The sequence below is a fragment of the Prunus dulcis genome, chromosome 2 (genome assembly GCF_902201215.1).
Source record: "Prunus dulcis chromosome 2, ALMONDv2, whole genome shotgun sequence".
NCBI classification, from domain to species: domain Eukaryota; kingdom Viridiplantae; phylum Streptophyta; class Magnoliopsida; order Rosales; family Rosaceae; genus Prunus; species Prunus dulcis.
In genome coordinates, this window is record NC_047651.1 from 25,460,184 (window position 1) to 25,473,886 (window position 13,703).

A 13,703-nucleotide genomic window follows, 5' to 3' on the forward strand; every position below is an offset into this window, starting at 1 on the left:
CATGTGCTATGCTATACATATATACAGAGTGCTGCTGCTATTTTCACCCCGTCCTAATCCCCCACCACCCACCCAATATATAGTGGTTTGGTTTGTTTTCTGTCAATCAATGTCCTGAGTTTCAGTGCTTTTTTTGGGAGATAATTTTGTTTAATTGTCATCTTCAGTACATGTTTCAAATTTGGAAGAACAACTTGAGAGGTTTAAATTCAGGCTGTATCAACATCAATCTTTGTTAACTCACTCACTTGCAAATTACAATATTGTGTTTCTAAAAAAATCTCTGCCCACCTTGACAAGCATCGCAGCTTTTGTGGATTCTTCTTCTACTGAGTGAAGATGTGGTCCTGCTGATATTATAGTAAAAACATGTGATGAGACTGAGGGGGAAGGCTTCCAATTTTGAAAGATATGCCTCACTTTAGGGCGTGGCTTTGGTGAAACCGACTGCACTTCTTCCATGCCAGCTGTGTCCTAGATGGTCCTAATCATTGGTTGCCCAAGCAACTTGCTCTTACCATGTGAAATACAAGCTAAAAGGCCTAAACAATGTAATGGCTTCAACAAGGTATAATTCCAGAGGCATGAACAAACCAACCACCATGAACAACGTTACAGAGTCAGAAAGGTTTTATAATAGGCAACGGTTAAATTCCAAATACGTCTACAAATTAACAATGCAAAACAGCCCTTTAATATCGAATCACTGTGTCACGTGCTAAATCACAATATAATTTTAGGCATTCAAAACGACGGAACTGCGTGATCAACTTAGAATATGTATAGTAAACCTAACAGATGATGATTGAAGAGGTAACTACAGCCACAACTCTGATAGTGTTGAATTCAACATGTCACCTATCGGGACTGGCGGCTGGAGCGGAGGTTGGTATTTTAAGGGTCCTGGGCATCGGTTTGAATATTCAAGATGTGGGAAACCACTACTCTTGTGAGCTCGTTAATTGCAGCTGGAACTGGTTGATAATCGCCGGTGTCTCTGTTCCTCGACCACCCTGGCGATGATTGTGATGAGTTCAACCCAGTGTAGTCATTTGCAGCAACCTTTGTATGCCTGGACGTTGCAAGAACATGCTCCAAATCCGACTGTGCTAATGGCCTTGGTGCCTGAATAAAGAAGCATAGATCAATACTCTCAGTACAAACAAATCTACATGCCTATTGTCTAAAGTTTATAATGCCAAGATATAAAATGACAATGCCACATATACTCACAGAAGATCTTTTTCCACTCTTTTCTTCATCTAGTATGTCTCTGATAGGGAAATAAGCTGCTTTCTTGCAAAGCTCAAGTAGATCTGAACCTGTGTAACCCTCAGTCAAGCCAGCTATATGGTCATAATCAATATTGTCTTCAACTCTCTCCCCCTTCAAAATCACCTTTAGTATCTCTGCCCTCTCACTTCGATCGGGATACCCGATCTCAAAGGCCTGAGGAAGACGCCGAAGTATTGCTTCATCAAGTTCTGATGGACGATTAGTAGCAGCAAGAACCATAACTCGAGCATTCTCTACAGAAACAAGATAAATTATGAAACCAAATGCCTTATCCAAGGAATATATTATTTTTATTTTTTTCAAAAATCATGATTCTCACTCAGAAATTATTTTACATGATAACTCACTGAAAATGCATTATTTTTTACAGAAAAGAAAGAGAGACGAAAAATGAAGACTTACGATCTGTAGTAAAGCCATCCCATAAAGCCATGAACTCAGTTTTCATGTTTGTTAATGCTTCATGATCTGTAGTTCGGCGCTGACCCAAGAAACTATCAACCTCATCAATAAATATGATAGCAGGCTGGAGTTTATAAGCCAAGCTAAACACAGCAGCAACTGCAGAAGAATAGTTAAACAACATGCTAAGCACAGTAGATATAAGAGTAAGAAAACTTCAAAATCCAACACAAGCATAATTTGATCTCTTGAGGTAAAAGCAACAAACAAGTATGGCTAAAGATCTACGAAAGGATTACTTCAAAATAAAAGGCCAGCCGTCTCAATCAACTAGTTAGATGAGAACATAGTTTTCTTCTATGCATACCATTTCAATTCCCAATGACATGAGTATCAAAATAATTGGCTTCCTTGATTTATCAGTTGAGTAGGTTGGGAGAAGTTCATGCAGAGAAGTATGGAGGATATCTACAGATCATTATAAGTCCTAATGACATGATAAAATAGTTGTTTCCTTGATTAATTAGTTGAGTAGGTTGTGAGAAGCAATTGTAACAAGTGTGGAGGTTAGTAAGTAGAAAGTTTGTAATTCTTCTAGCATGGTCATTTTTTATTTGTGTTTATTTCGCTAGCGTACAAGGGCAACAAAGATATTACGAAAATAGAGAAGTCAGGAATATTGTATGCCCCAAAACCAAAGAAAATCTAAATGGTTCTACCCTATCAAGCATCTTCTTGCGTAAACTTTTAACCAAACAAAATTTTGATAGCATCAGCTCGGTGAACTCTAACCAATTGATAACAGCCTGTCCAATTTTGCTTCTAACGCTAGGGTACTAAGGTCAATTTCTCAGTAAATGAAGCTCATAAAATTCACCAGAAGTAACTAATTAAAATATTGTACTGAATCAGACAGAAGCACAAAAGGAACAGAAAAACCATCCTCTAATTGAGAAGGGACAGTATGAATTCCTGTAAACCAAAATGTATGTTTTAACATGACAAACACTCACCGAGTTTTTGTGCATCACCAAACCATTTGCTCATCAGATTTGATATCCTCACATTGATGAAAACAGCTCCAGACTCCTTTGCAATAGCTTTGGCAAGCATAGTCTTCCCAGTACCGGGTGGTCCATACAACAACACTCCTTTTTGTGGACCGAGGAGCTTCCCATGGGAAAACAGTTCAGGCCTCCTTAGTGGAAGGATCACCAGTTCAAATAAGGATTGCTTTATAGACTCCAGTCCTCCAATAGATTCAAATTCTACTTCAATGTGGTCAGGGTTTATAACATCACAAGCTATGACATCCTGATAATTATTATTATATTAGCATTTGTGTATCTAATAGTAATTGAGCGACTTAACGACGAAAAAGACTGTCATCAACTCAAAAGGTGCAAAATTTCAAATGGATAAGTCGTGCAATCAAATTAATGGTCATCGACAGCACAAGAAGTTCCTAAAGGAAAATAGCAAACACACCTGCATTTCAAGGACACTACACGGAAAACCCTCTCAAGCCCACAACAAAGACATAAAATTTCAACCTTTTCCGACGGGCAACTCAAAACCCACATATCCCAAACAACTATATATTATTATCATCCAAAACTTCTTGCTTCCAACAATAAAAAACCATCAAGCGGCAAGTTATGGAAAAACCCAGATGGCAGAAAAGGTGCGTCTTTTTACCTCATAAGAATTGGTGTGGATAAGAGGACGACCAAGGCGCTTAGCAATTTCCTTCTTGTGCTCCATAGCCTTCTTGGAGGCTTCACGGTTCGGGTCGAGATGCCGGAGACCCGCGAACAAAACCAAGCAACTCAAAGCCGCACTCGCCGCGTACAATATCAGTTCTTGCAAGAACTTGGTCTCCCTATCCGATGAACCCCCCATTAGAAATCTTTAGTGCACAATAAACGAAATACAAATTAATCCCCACTGCGCTCTGCAATTCCAGCAAACTAGGGCTTGTTTTATGAACACAGGGTTTGGAACGCAGGGTTTTCAAGAAACAGAAGGTGCTACTAAATCCTTTATGCCTCTTTGTTGTGCTTTTGATAAAATATTTCTTTCATTTAATTTGGGTAATTTTGTTCTGCTTGGTAAAGAAGTTTTGATGGCGTATGACGGTATGAGGCTGTTAAGTTGTTTGTGGCCGTTGGTTTTCCGTGGGAACTCGGGTAAGTCTCGAGAACTGGAACTGACCGTTAAGATTCGGGCTCAAATTTCGGTGGTCAGACTGGCCTTGGTATTGGAATTGGTTTAGGCCCAGTTCTGCTCCACACGACAAAGTCAGGCCTGGATTATTGATCCTTCGGCCGACGTATACTTGGGCCTAACAATGATTATGGAAAAAATAAACAAGTTTCAAGTTCAAAACCCACTTTCTAATTAATAAATAAATATCTAACATAAATACAATACATAATGGGGGAGTGAACACTATTTTAGACTGGGAAAATAGTTACATAGGAAGCATATGTGGATTAGATCGCTTGGTCAAAGTAATATTTCTGTCCCCTTACATCTGGATTTAATTTTTTTTCTAATTTTATAAAAGAAAAAGTAAGTCGAAGATCAGCAAGTACTCAGAAAGTAGAGAATTTCCAAACTTATTAGCTTTCTAATTTGAATGGTTGCAAAGAAGATGGATCCAAACTATGATCCATATACATTTCCTCTACAAGACGTAATTTATTAGTTGTGGTCCCAAAATACTTTTATTCCTTTGGCGAGGACCATCAGTTACCAGCTAGAGCGAATCTTAGACTTTAAAAAATAAAATAAAATTCACCATCAGTGAATCAGTGATTGTCAAATAATCAAATTAGTAAATAAATAAATAAAATATCAAGAAAAAGGGAGAATATACCTCGTCAGCCCTGCGCTTCGTGACATATACAATCATTATATTATATGTTGCTGCCACATATGATTCACCAGTTTCATTACCAAGATTGGTTGAATCTGTAAGCAACTTGTCCAACTACTATGTGTTGTTAACAAATATAAATTCCATGTATCATGTTGCCTCTCGTGATGAAAAAGGAAAATTAAGAGCCAATAAATCAATTAACTATCGAATAATACTACTTTTATCACATTTATATATCACAATTCCTATACTACTACTTATATAACAAATGAGACACATAAGTTAATTAGAAAAAGAAAAATTAAGAAGTAATGATACAAGATATATTCTAGCGTTACTATTGAAACAATGATAATTTATGCCCCGAACACACATATAGAAAGAACAAAAAAATCATATAAAATGAAGACTGAAGGCCACCAAACAAAAAGTCATGATACACATTATATTGTTATTAAAAAGTGACTTTTTAAAACGTAATGAAAGTAGTGGTAAATAATTTTTTCACTAAAAAAATTGTGACATTTGGTTTTGACATTAAAAAAAAGATCCGTTTTATTTTCATCCCAAACACGTGTGATTAGAATGAAGATACTCTTCTGGCCTACCCTCCTCCAAGGAGCGTGTATCTAACCCTCCGTGAACATCAATTTACCAGTGCGAATTGTGATTCTAAAACATCAAAATCATGGTTTGTCGTCCTGTGCCTGTTGGGGTTGTTGACCTGACCCTAAAGTCCAGTCCTTTATTGCTATTTTCATTTATTTTTTGGGGTCTATAAACGAAGCTCTGTCTTTTTCCAAACCCAGTGCGCCATGTTTAAGCCACACGCATAAAAGTAGACACACTTTCAAGGGAATGAATCACTATTAGTTCCAACACTCCATCCATCACTCCTCCTCCTCTCTCTTTCTCTCTCCCTCTCCTCATACAGATCATACATATAATGATTTTTGTCAAATACAATAAGGATTTGCTCTTAATGGGATTTTTCTTTTAGGTGCATTTTTAACATTACGTGTGTTAAAATGCAATCTTTCTTGTTTGTGGAGTTGACATTTGCTTCGTGTACTACAAAAACCTATTTTGTACTTCATTGTAGTACATGCAGACTTTCCTCAGTTTCCGTTCTCGGTTGCTGCTCAAGCATTTGATGCAATCATAATATAAATAGTAGACATTTCCTGAGAGTTTTGATGCGCATGTGGAAGCCACAGCTATCAAACTAAAGACAGCATTTTTTGTGGATTTCTGGGCTTTCACCTTTCTGCACTGGTATTTAATCCTATTAAATTCAAGGACTCTCTATTGGGTCTTGTGGGCGTTCTTGCAGTTTTGATCTTTTTGGAGGGTTCTTGAGAGTCAAAGCTGAGGAAAACCCACACCCCCACCCTTTCAGTTGTTTAAGGATTCTCAATGCAATTTGGAGGCTAGTAGATTGTAGATTGAGAAAGAAGGGTCGGTAGGTGTACAAATTTCCCATTTGTACATTTCTGAAATTTCGTCTCCTCTCAATCTCTGAAGACGCAGAAGAAGAGAAACTTGAGGTAAAGGTCATTCATGGGTTTGTGCGCTGTGTTTTCTTTCATTTCAACTATCAAATTAGTTTTTCAAGATTTTGACTGAACTGGAGTCAAGAATACATTTGATATCATTAACGGCTATTTCTTTGTCCTTTTGCGTTTCATCAAATTCTACACATTCTAGTGCAATAATTTTTTTTTTTTTTCTCATTTGACTGAATTTGATCAGGAAAGGGGCAAATGGGGAGCACAAACAATGATGAAAACGGAGAGATTGAGACCTTTGAGAGAGAGGATGGAGTTGAAGAGAATGGAGGCGAGCCAGAGGATTTGAACAGAATCATTCCATGGACAAGACAGATCACAATTCGGGGACTTGTGGCTAGCATAGTCATAGGCACCATTTACAGCGTTATAGTGATGAAGTTGAACCTCACAACTGGGTTGGTTCCCAATCTCAATGTCTCTGCTGCTCTTCTGGCCTTTGTATTCATCCGCACATGGACTAAGCTTCTTCAGAAGGCTGGAATTGTATCAACTCCTTTCACAAGGCAGGAAAATACCATTATTCAGACTTGTGCAGTTGCATGTTATAGCATTGCAGTTGGAGGTCAGAAAACTTTCCCGTCTTTCTGTTTTTTCACTATTTTTAAGGTACATGTTGATGCGTCTGTTTCATACAATTTAATTATTGGTTTTCACTTAGATATGTGACACTGCAGGAGGTTTTGGGTCTTATCTGTTGGGTCTGAACAGGAAGACTTATGAGCAAGCAGGTGTTGATACTGAGGGGAACACTCCTAGGAGCACCAAAGAACCTCAGATTGGTTGGATGACTGGTTTCCTCTTTGTTAGTAGTTTTGTTGGGCTGCTGGCTTTGGTTCCTCTCAGAAAGGTATGTTCTTTTATCCTACCGATTTTTCAGTAAGAAATTGCAAAGGCTTGTTTTAGGGAATAGGGATTCGAAGGTAAATGGGGTTTTGTTTCTCAACTATGTAAATTACAAAGTTATTGATCCGTATTTGAATTTTAGAATATTGTTTGTTCATGCACTTTGAGTTGTTTTGCAGATCATGATAATAGACTATAAGTTAAGTTACCCAAGTGGAACTGCTACTGCTGTTCTTATCAACGGGTTCCATACTCCAAAAGGAGACAAGATGGCTAAGTAGGCATCTATTTCTATAAATTACTAAATTTTCAGCTTACTATCAAATAGAATTTGAGTTTGAAATAACTCTTAACATGTTGAGGTGGTTCTTGCAGGAAGCAGGTTCACGGGTTCATGAAATTCTTCTCGATGAGTTTCTTGTGGAGTTTCTTTCAGTGGTTCTATTCTGGAGGAGACCAATGCGGATTCGCTCAGTTTCCAACATTTGGATTGGCAGCGTGGAAAAACTCGTGCGTGCTCTATGTCCTGCATTCCCCTTCTGTTTATCATATGATTAATCCTTCTCTAATCATTGATTACATGAATTGAATTTTGCAGATTTTACTTTGATTTCAGTATGACTTACATAGGAGCGGGAATGATCTGTTCGCATCTTGTGAACTTATCTTTGCTTCTTGGTGCCGTGCTCTCTTGGGGAATAATGTGGCCATTAATAAGGGGTCTCAAAGGAGAGTGGTTCCCTGCAACTTTATCAGAAAGTAGTATGAAGAGTCTAAACGGTTACAAGGTGTGGACTAGACATTCAAGACCATTTCTTAATCAAATTCTTACAGATTTAGTCGTATCGATTTTTGAATTCAAGTGTATAGGCAATTGAGTCTCATGTATCTTCATGTTGCTGCAGGTTTTCATTTCCATTGCCCTGATACTAGGAGATGGGCTATACAATTTTCTCAAGATACTATACTTTACTGGCTCAAGCATCCACACCAAAATGAACAAGAAGAACCCCAAAACAGGTAATGGGTGACTTAGAATGATATTCATGATGATTCTCTAGCTTAGCATATAGCCAGTTTACCATGAGCACCTTTTAGAGCTTCCCTTCTCCTATGGTTTAAAAGGAGCTGCACCTTCAGGTGCTATGAGTTTGTAACATAATTTGTATGTTGCATCCTGCAGTGGGTGTCAGTGCCCGTAATTATCAACAAGCATTTAAGTTGAGTAAACTAAATCATCTCTCTCATGCAGTTTCAAATAACCAGAATCAGGCTCTTGATGATCTTCGACGAAATGAGGTCTTCATAAGAGATAGCATTCCCATTTGGGTAGCTTGCCTTGGGTACACCTTGTTCTCCATCATCTCCATCATAATTATCCCGCTCATGTTCCCTCAACTGAAATGGTACTACGTAGTCGTAGCCTATATTATCGCACCCTCTCTAAGCTTCTGCAATGCTTATGGTGCGGGTTTAACTGACATGAACATGGCCTATAACTACGGGAAAGTGGCTCTCTTTGTGCTTGCTGCTGTGGCTGGGAAAAATGATGGTGTTGTTGCGGGACTTGTGGGATGTGGTCTAATCAAATCCATAGTTTCTATCTCTTCTGATCTGATGCACGATTTAAAGACTGGTCATCTCACGCTCACATCTCCTCGATCAATGCTTTTAAGTCAGGCGATTGGGACAGCTATAGGCTGTGTGGTAGCTCCTCTGACATTCTTTCTCTTCTACAAGGCTTTTAATGTTGGTGATCCGGATGGTGAATACAAAGCTCCTTTTGCCATCATTTACAGAAACATGGCAATTCTAGGTGTTCAAGGCTTCTCTGCCCTGCCCCAGCATTGCTTACAGCTGTGTTATGGTTTTTTTGCATTTGCCGTAGCAGCTAATTTGCTGAGAGATCTTGCTCCTAAGAAAATTGGTAAATGGGTTCCACTTCCAATGGCGATGGCTGTTCCTTTCCTAGTTGGAGCTTACTTTGCAATCGATATGTGTGTGGGGAGTTTGGCTGTGTTCGTGTGGCACAAACTAAAAAATAACGAGGCAGGTTTAATGGTTCCCGCAGTTGCTTCTGGTTTGATTTGTGGAGATGGGTTGTGGATCCTCCCTTCATCAATTCTTGCATTGGCCAAGATTCGTCCTCCCATCTGCATGAACTTCCTCACAACCAAGTAGAGTTTGTGTGGAAGGAGAGAAACATAGTTGCGTTCATTAGTAGAGTTACAGTAATTGTAATCTGCAGATGTAATTTCAGACAAGTATTGGGAATTAGGGATAATATAGAAGTTCCCTGCTATGTATTTTCAAGTAATGCATCAGATCATAATGCAGCATAGTAGATGACTAGATGGTAGGATTCTGTATCCTATACAAGCAAGTTGTATCACAAAACATTTAGTCAAATGAATCATATGATTTTAAAACCACTGTAAACATAGCAATTCGATTCGAGCATAATGTTGTTGGATTGACTGTTGGTTTTGTGTAAATAAATATGGTTTTAGTTTGATTGTCTCTTGCTTAAGCTATCCTTTGTCTTTGTGCCACTGCCAATTAAAACGATAAGGTTGGGATTTAAGATATTTCACGTCATTGATGGGATGAAGTGAATGTGCATGGTTTAAGAAGCTCACATCAGCGATCAGACATTACAATGCTGTGAAGATGAAGATTAAGATGACCTCCCACATAATGGGCAGTGGTCCTATTCCTATCATTTCAAGGCCTAGGATATTGTGGTATGGAAGTAAATGGCCTGACCAGACCAAGTATGTTGAATGAAGCGGTTTGTGAGGAGCTAGGATCAAGGTTCTGCTTGTAAAAGATGAACACGGATATAATTGAATGATTCTGATGAATTTCAGAGCAGAACAGGGCAGAAATCCATTTATGAATGAAAATTGAAACAGGACAATCGATCAAATACGAAATACAAGCCCCCTTGTTTTTGGACCACCCTGCCCCTGTGTCGTGTGTCAACAATTTGATCTTGTTTTCTGCATGGTATTAAGAACCTTCTGCAGGCAGGCCTAACTTTAGTTCAACTTCAACTTGTGATGGCATGCGGTAGGGGTAGGCAGGCAGAGTTCTCAACCCCCACTTCCATATTTTCCACATTGACTTGACTTTCCACTGCTTGCTTTGAAAAAGATTGTAGGAGTAGAGTAGACCCACATTGACATTGATGGATCAGCTTGGATCAAAGAGGTAAGCCAACTCGGGCCCTCTTTTATCCAACATTTTAGCATCACAAACAACTTCAGTTCAGCCAGCCTAACTTACGACGCCAGCAACCAAATAACAACCCTTGTTAGTGAGAAATTATTCTGCAGAAAGCACCTCACATAACCAATTTGACAACTTTGACCGTAGCAGCTTGTAGGTATAGCATACAAAACAATTTGTATAAAACCGAACTAAACTAATCCAAATCAAACCTGTTATATTTCACAATTTGGTTTAAGACGTGGACTTGGGTTGCTCGTGTTCCCTCCTCTACGGTTGGCCCTTACATGATGGATTGACCTCATTGCCATTGCGCGGCCCAGGGCTGTTGTTTCCAGGTCCAGCCTTTCACTTTGATATTTATTTATTTATTTGGGTCAAGAGCCCTTCACTTTTTTGGAACTCAATTCTGGCGAAATTCTATACTGAGGGTGTCATATATGAACCTCTCATGTGAATTTTCATATTAGTCACATGATTATTTCATTAAAGTGAAATTATTATTAAGATGAATCATGTATGATAATGACACCCTCATAACGACTCAATTCTACCTCAGCTCATATCATATATAGAAAGAATGAATCTTTTATTGCTAAGAACAAACTAATACAATCAACATAACCCTGCCAATACACAATTAATCAACTATTTTAGTTTATTACAAACTAAGAATTATCTCAGCTAACCAACTACCTAACAGAATTGCCAACTCAGCTGATGAGTAAGCAGGTTCCTATCATTACGTCGTTGCTTGTTGGGACTTGGGCAGCCATTTAACCCCACACCACACCTATCACAATAGTAAACTCCGACTACAAAATAAAGCTCCGATAAGTAAATGGTGTTATAAATCTAGAGAAATTGGAGAGAGAGAATTAGGAAACTGAAGGGAGAGAATTGAAATATGAAAGTAGAGAAACTCATCTCATTACTGAAGGTTTTGTTATCTATCTATTACAATGAGGGATGTGTTCTATTTGTAGGCAAAGCCTTCCAACATGTGGGCTCCACCTTCTATAATTTACAACACTCCCCCTTGGAGACCACAAATGGTATAGAATATGTCTCGTTAAAAATCTTGCCAGTAAAAACCTAGTGGGATAAAAACTGGTCGAAGGGAAAAAGAGTACATAACCATGTGTAACATAAAATTATGTGTATATTGACACGCGTGCGACATTGCCTCGTTAAAACCTTGCCAGGAAAAACCCAGTGGGATAAAAACCTGAACGAAGGAAAAAGAGTACAGTGTGTGAAGGTCTTTATTGACAGCACGCTCCCCCTGATGCTTGGCAAAATATCTTTTAAGCCATACTGTTGATCATCTTTCTTAATATCATAGTTGACACTGCTTCTGTGAGTCAATCTTGAGCGACACTGCCTCGTTAAAACCTTATCAGGAAAAATCCAGTGGGATAAAAACCTGATGAAGGAAAAAGAGTACAGTGTATGAAAGTCTTTATGAATACCATGCTCCCCCTGATGAATATCTCCCCCTGAAAACTTCATGACTAACTTTGTCCAGTAAACGACCATATAGATTTCCAGAGTCCGCATGTCTCACATCATCCCAAAATGATGGTGATGGAGTTGAGCTCAAATACGATGTCCGGTCCAATATACTTCCGGAAAATCTTTAAAGTGTCCAACGGATAATCCTCATAAAAATGCTTCAATACTTTCTTAGTATAAGCAATAATCTCATTGGCATAATGCTCGATCTTTCAGTCGAGACAAATATTTCTGGAACTCTTGAGAAGCTTTAATGTGTTTGCAAACATATTAATAATCAATATACTCACTGAGGCAATTTATGTACATTAGTATTGAGTACAGATTTTGTGCTTCAGGCACATGTCCTTCAGGGACTTGCTTCATGCAATTTCAATCCTTTCAAGGATTTTGTTTAAAGGGATTAAACTTTATGACACATTATATAGCTTTAACCTAGCTATTTATACATCTTTAGGGAATCACTTCAGGTGATATGCTCTGTGCATTTAATAACCCTTAAAGATAACATGTTGGTCTCCGTAAATGTGCAATAAAGGGGCACAATTGAATCTATAAATATGGAGAAAACCCAACATTCCTTGTTTCTGCCAGAAACATTGTGTCATACAAAGTAGGTATATTCCCTTTTATTCCGAACACCCAAGTATAACTTTCAGTATTAACAAATTTTGGGGTTCGTACTGTGGGTTTGTTCTTTCACGTTCATTCTCATCTATAATGGAATTGCCTCATTCCATTTTGGCCAATGATATTGTCGACATTTAATAATTGAACGTGGTTCCAATCAACACAGCCCATTGATGATTTGAGTAGCTACTCCAAAATCAAAATTTGTCATTCATCAATTCATGATCCCACCATTCTCATGTGCATGCGCATACATCAATTATAAGCATTTCTTTGCTTTTGGGTACCCAAGCCACTACAGGGGGCTTTTATGATGTGAGAATGTGAATTATAACCTCCAATGGAGCGTTATGTTATAGTAGGGCGTGGATAATCTCCATTTAGGGAGTTGGAACATTTAGAACCATATATCTGCCATGCTGCAGGCATGCTACAGATTAATATATATACATGTCAATTAATTTCTGGGACTTTAACCCATATTATGGGACTTTAACCCATATAATTTGCTACGCATTAGGCGTGCACAATATCAATATTGACATGTTAAAGGATTGTCCTTTTGGGACTTCAATCCATATCATTTGCTACGCAACAGACGTGCATCATATTGATCACTGCTATACCCATATTCTGTTCTTATGGGACTTTAATCTGTGCAGTGTATTATCAATGTATCCAACTTGCAATTTGTAAAATTTGCATTAATAATTCATGGATACATACAAGCCATTCTTTTTGAATGGACTTATCTCCCCATTTGGTTACCTTTCAAGATAAAATATCAAATAAGTATATAAGCATAAAATAACACAAGTATTGCTTACATCCTTAGGTGGGAGAAACTTTTCTCAAGTATCATTCATGCTTGTATCGGCCCAGTAAATATAATGTAGCGCTTGATGATCTAGTTATATCCTGCAAGAGCAAAATCACAATTCTTTTCTCTGTCAAAAACAAATAACCCTCAGAGTTAGGATCACTTCATGGATTCTTTCTTCAGATGTTCATTCTAAAGAAATAAAATCTCTTATGAACAGAGAGCTGCAAAAGAGAAAAAATGCAAAAAAAAATTGTGATATTGATTGCAAGATAAGGTAAGCAATCAGGGAAGGAAGCTGGTGGGAGCAGACAAGCAGCTCATCAATCAAGGAAGGAAGCTGGGGGGAGCAGAAAACAAGCTCTCAATTCTCCTAGTCTAGAAGGACCTCAGGAGATTAGAGCATAAGGCCGCCTTCACAGTTCCCTGATCTTGCAGAAACATGATCAGGGATAGTCTTGCTTCCTGAATGGATGATCAGAGATAGTCTTGCTTCTCAGGCATATTAAGT

The 13,703-nt window shown here is 38.3% G+C and overlaps 2 protein-coding genes across 2 annotated transcripts; one reads left to right on the forward strand and one right to left on the reverse strand.

The window, feature by feature from the left end:
• Positions 1-585: 585 nt before the first annotated feature.
• Positions 586-3,817, reverse strand: LOC117619688 (ATPase family AAA domain-containing protein 1-B-like). The gene is made up of 5 exons (XM_034349695.1): positions 3,397-3,817; positions 2,712-3,012; positions 1,699-1,857; positions 1,234-1,529; positions 586-1,125 (listed from the first exon to the last, which is right to left on the reverse strand). The coding sequence occupies exons 1-5, from the start codon at positions 3,598-3,600 to the stop codon at positions 895-897; spliced, it is 1,191 nt and encodes a 396-aa protein (XP_034205586.1). The 5' UTR covers positions 3,601-3,817; the 3' UTR covers positions 586-894.
• Positions 3,818-5,484: 1,667 nt separating this feature from the next.
• LOC117617717 (metal-nicotianamine transporter YSL3) lies at positions 5,485-9,428 on the forward strand. Its single transcript, XM_034347216.1, has 8 exons — positions 5,485-6,129; positions 6,335-6,715; positions 6,828-7,000; positions 7,176-7,273; positions 7,372-7,506; positions 7,595-7,784; positions 7,902-8,016; positions 8,249-9,428. Exons 2-8 carry the CDS (start codon positions 6,346-6,348, stop codon positions 9,175-9,177), a joined length of 2,010 nt encoding a protein of 669 aa, XP_034203107.1. The 5' UTR covers positions 5,485-6,129; positions 6,335-6,345; the 3' UTR covers positions 9,178-9,428.
• The last annotated feature ends 4,275 nt before the right edge of the window (positions 9,429-13,703 follow it).

What these genes read in the sequence shown, in the direction of transcription:
- LOC117619688 (XM_034349695.1), bottom strand. Translation starts at nt 3,600, where the DNA reads ATGGGGGGTTCATCGGATAGGGAGACCAAGTTCTTGCAAGAACTGATA. An exon ending in GGATGGCTTTACTACAGATC is followed by an intron (nt 1,530 to 1,698) that starts GTAAGTCTTCAT and finishes TTGTTTCTGTAG; the next exon opens with AGAATGCTCGAGTTATGGTT. An exon ending in AGAGTGGAAAAAGATCTTCT is followed by an intron (nt 1,126 to 1,233) that starts GTGAGTATATGT and finishes TTCTTTATTCAG; the next exon opens with GCACCAAGGCCATTAGCACA.
- LOC117617717 (XM_034347216.1), top strand. Translation starts at nt 6,346, where the DNA reads ATGGGGAGCACAAACAATGATGAAAACGGAGAGATTGAGACCTTTGAG. An exon ending in CTTTGGTTCCTCTCAGAAAG is followed by an intron (nt 7,001 to 7,175) that starts GTATGTTCTTTT and finishes GTTGTTTTGCAG; the next exon opens with ATCATGATAATAGACTATAA. An exon ending in AAAGGAGACAAGATGGCTAA is followed by an intron (nt 7,274 to 7,371) that starts GTAGGCATCTAT and finishes TGGTTCTTGCAG; the next exon opens with GAAGCAGGTTCACGGGTTCA.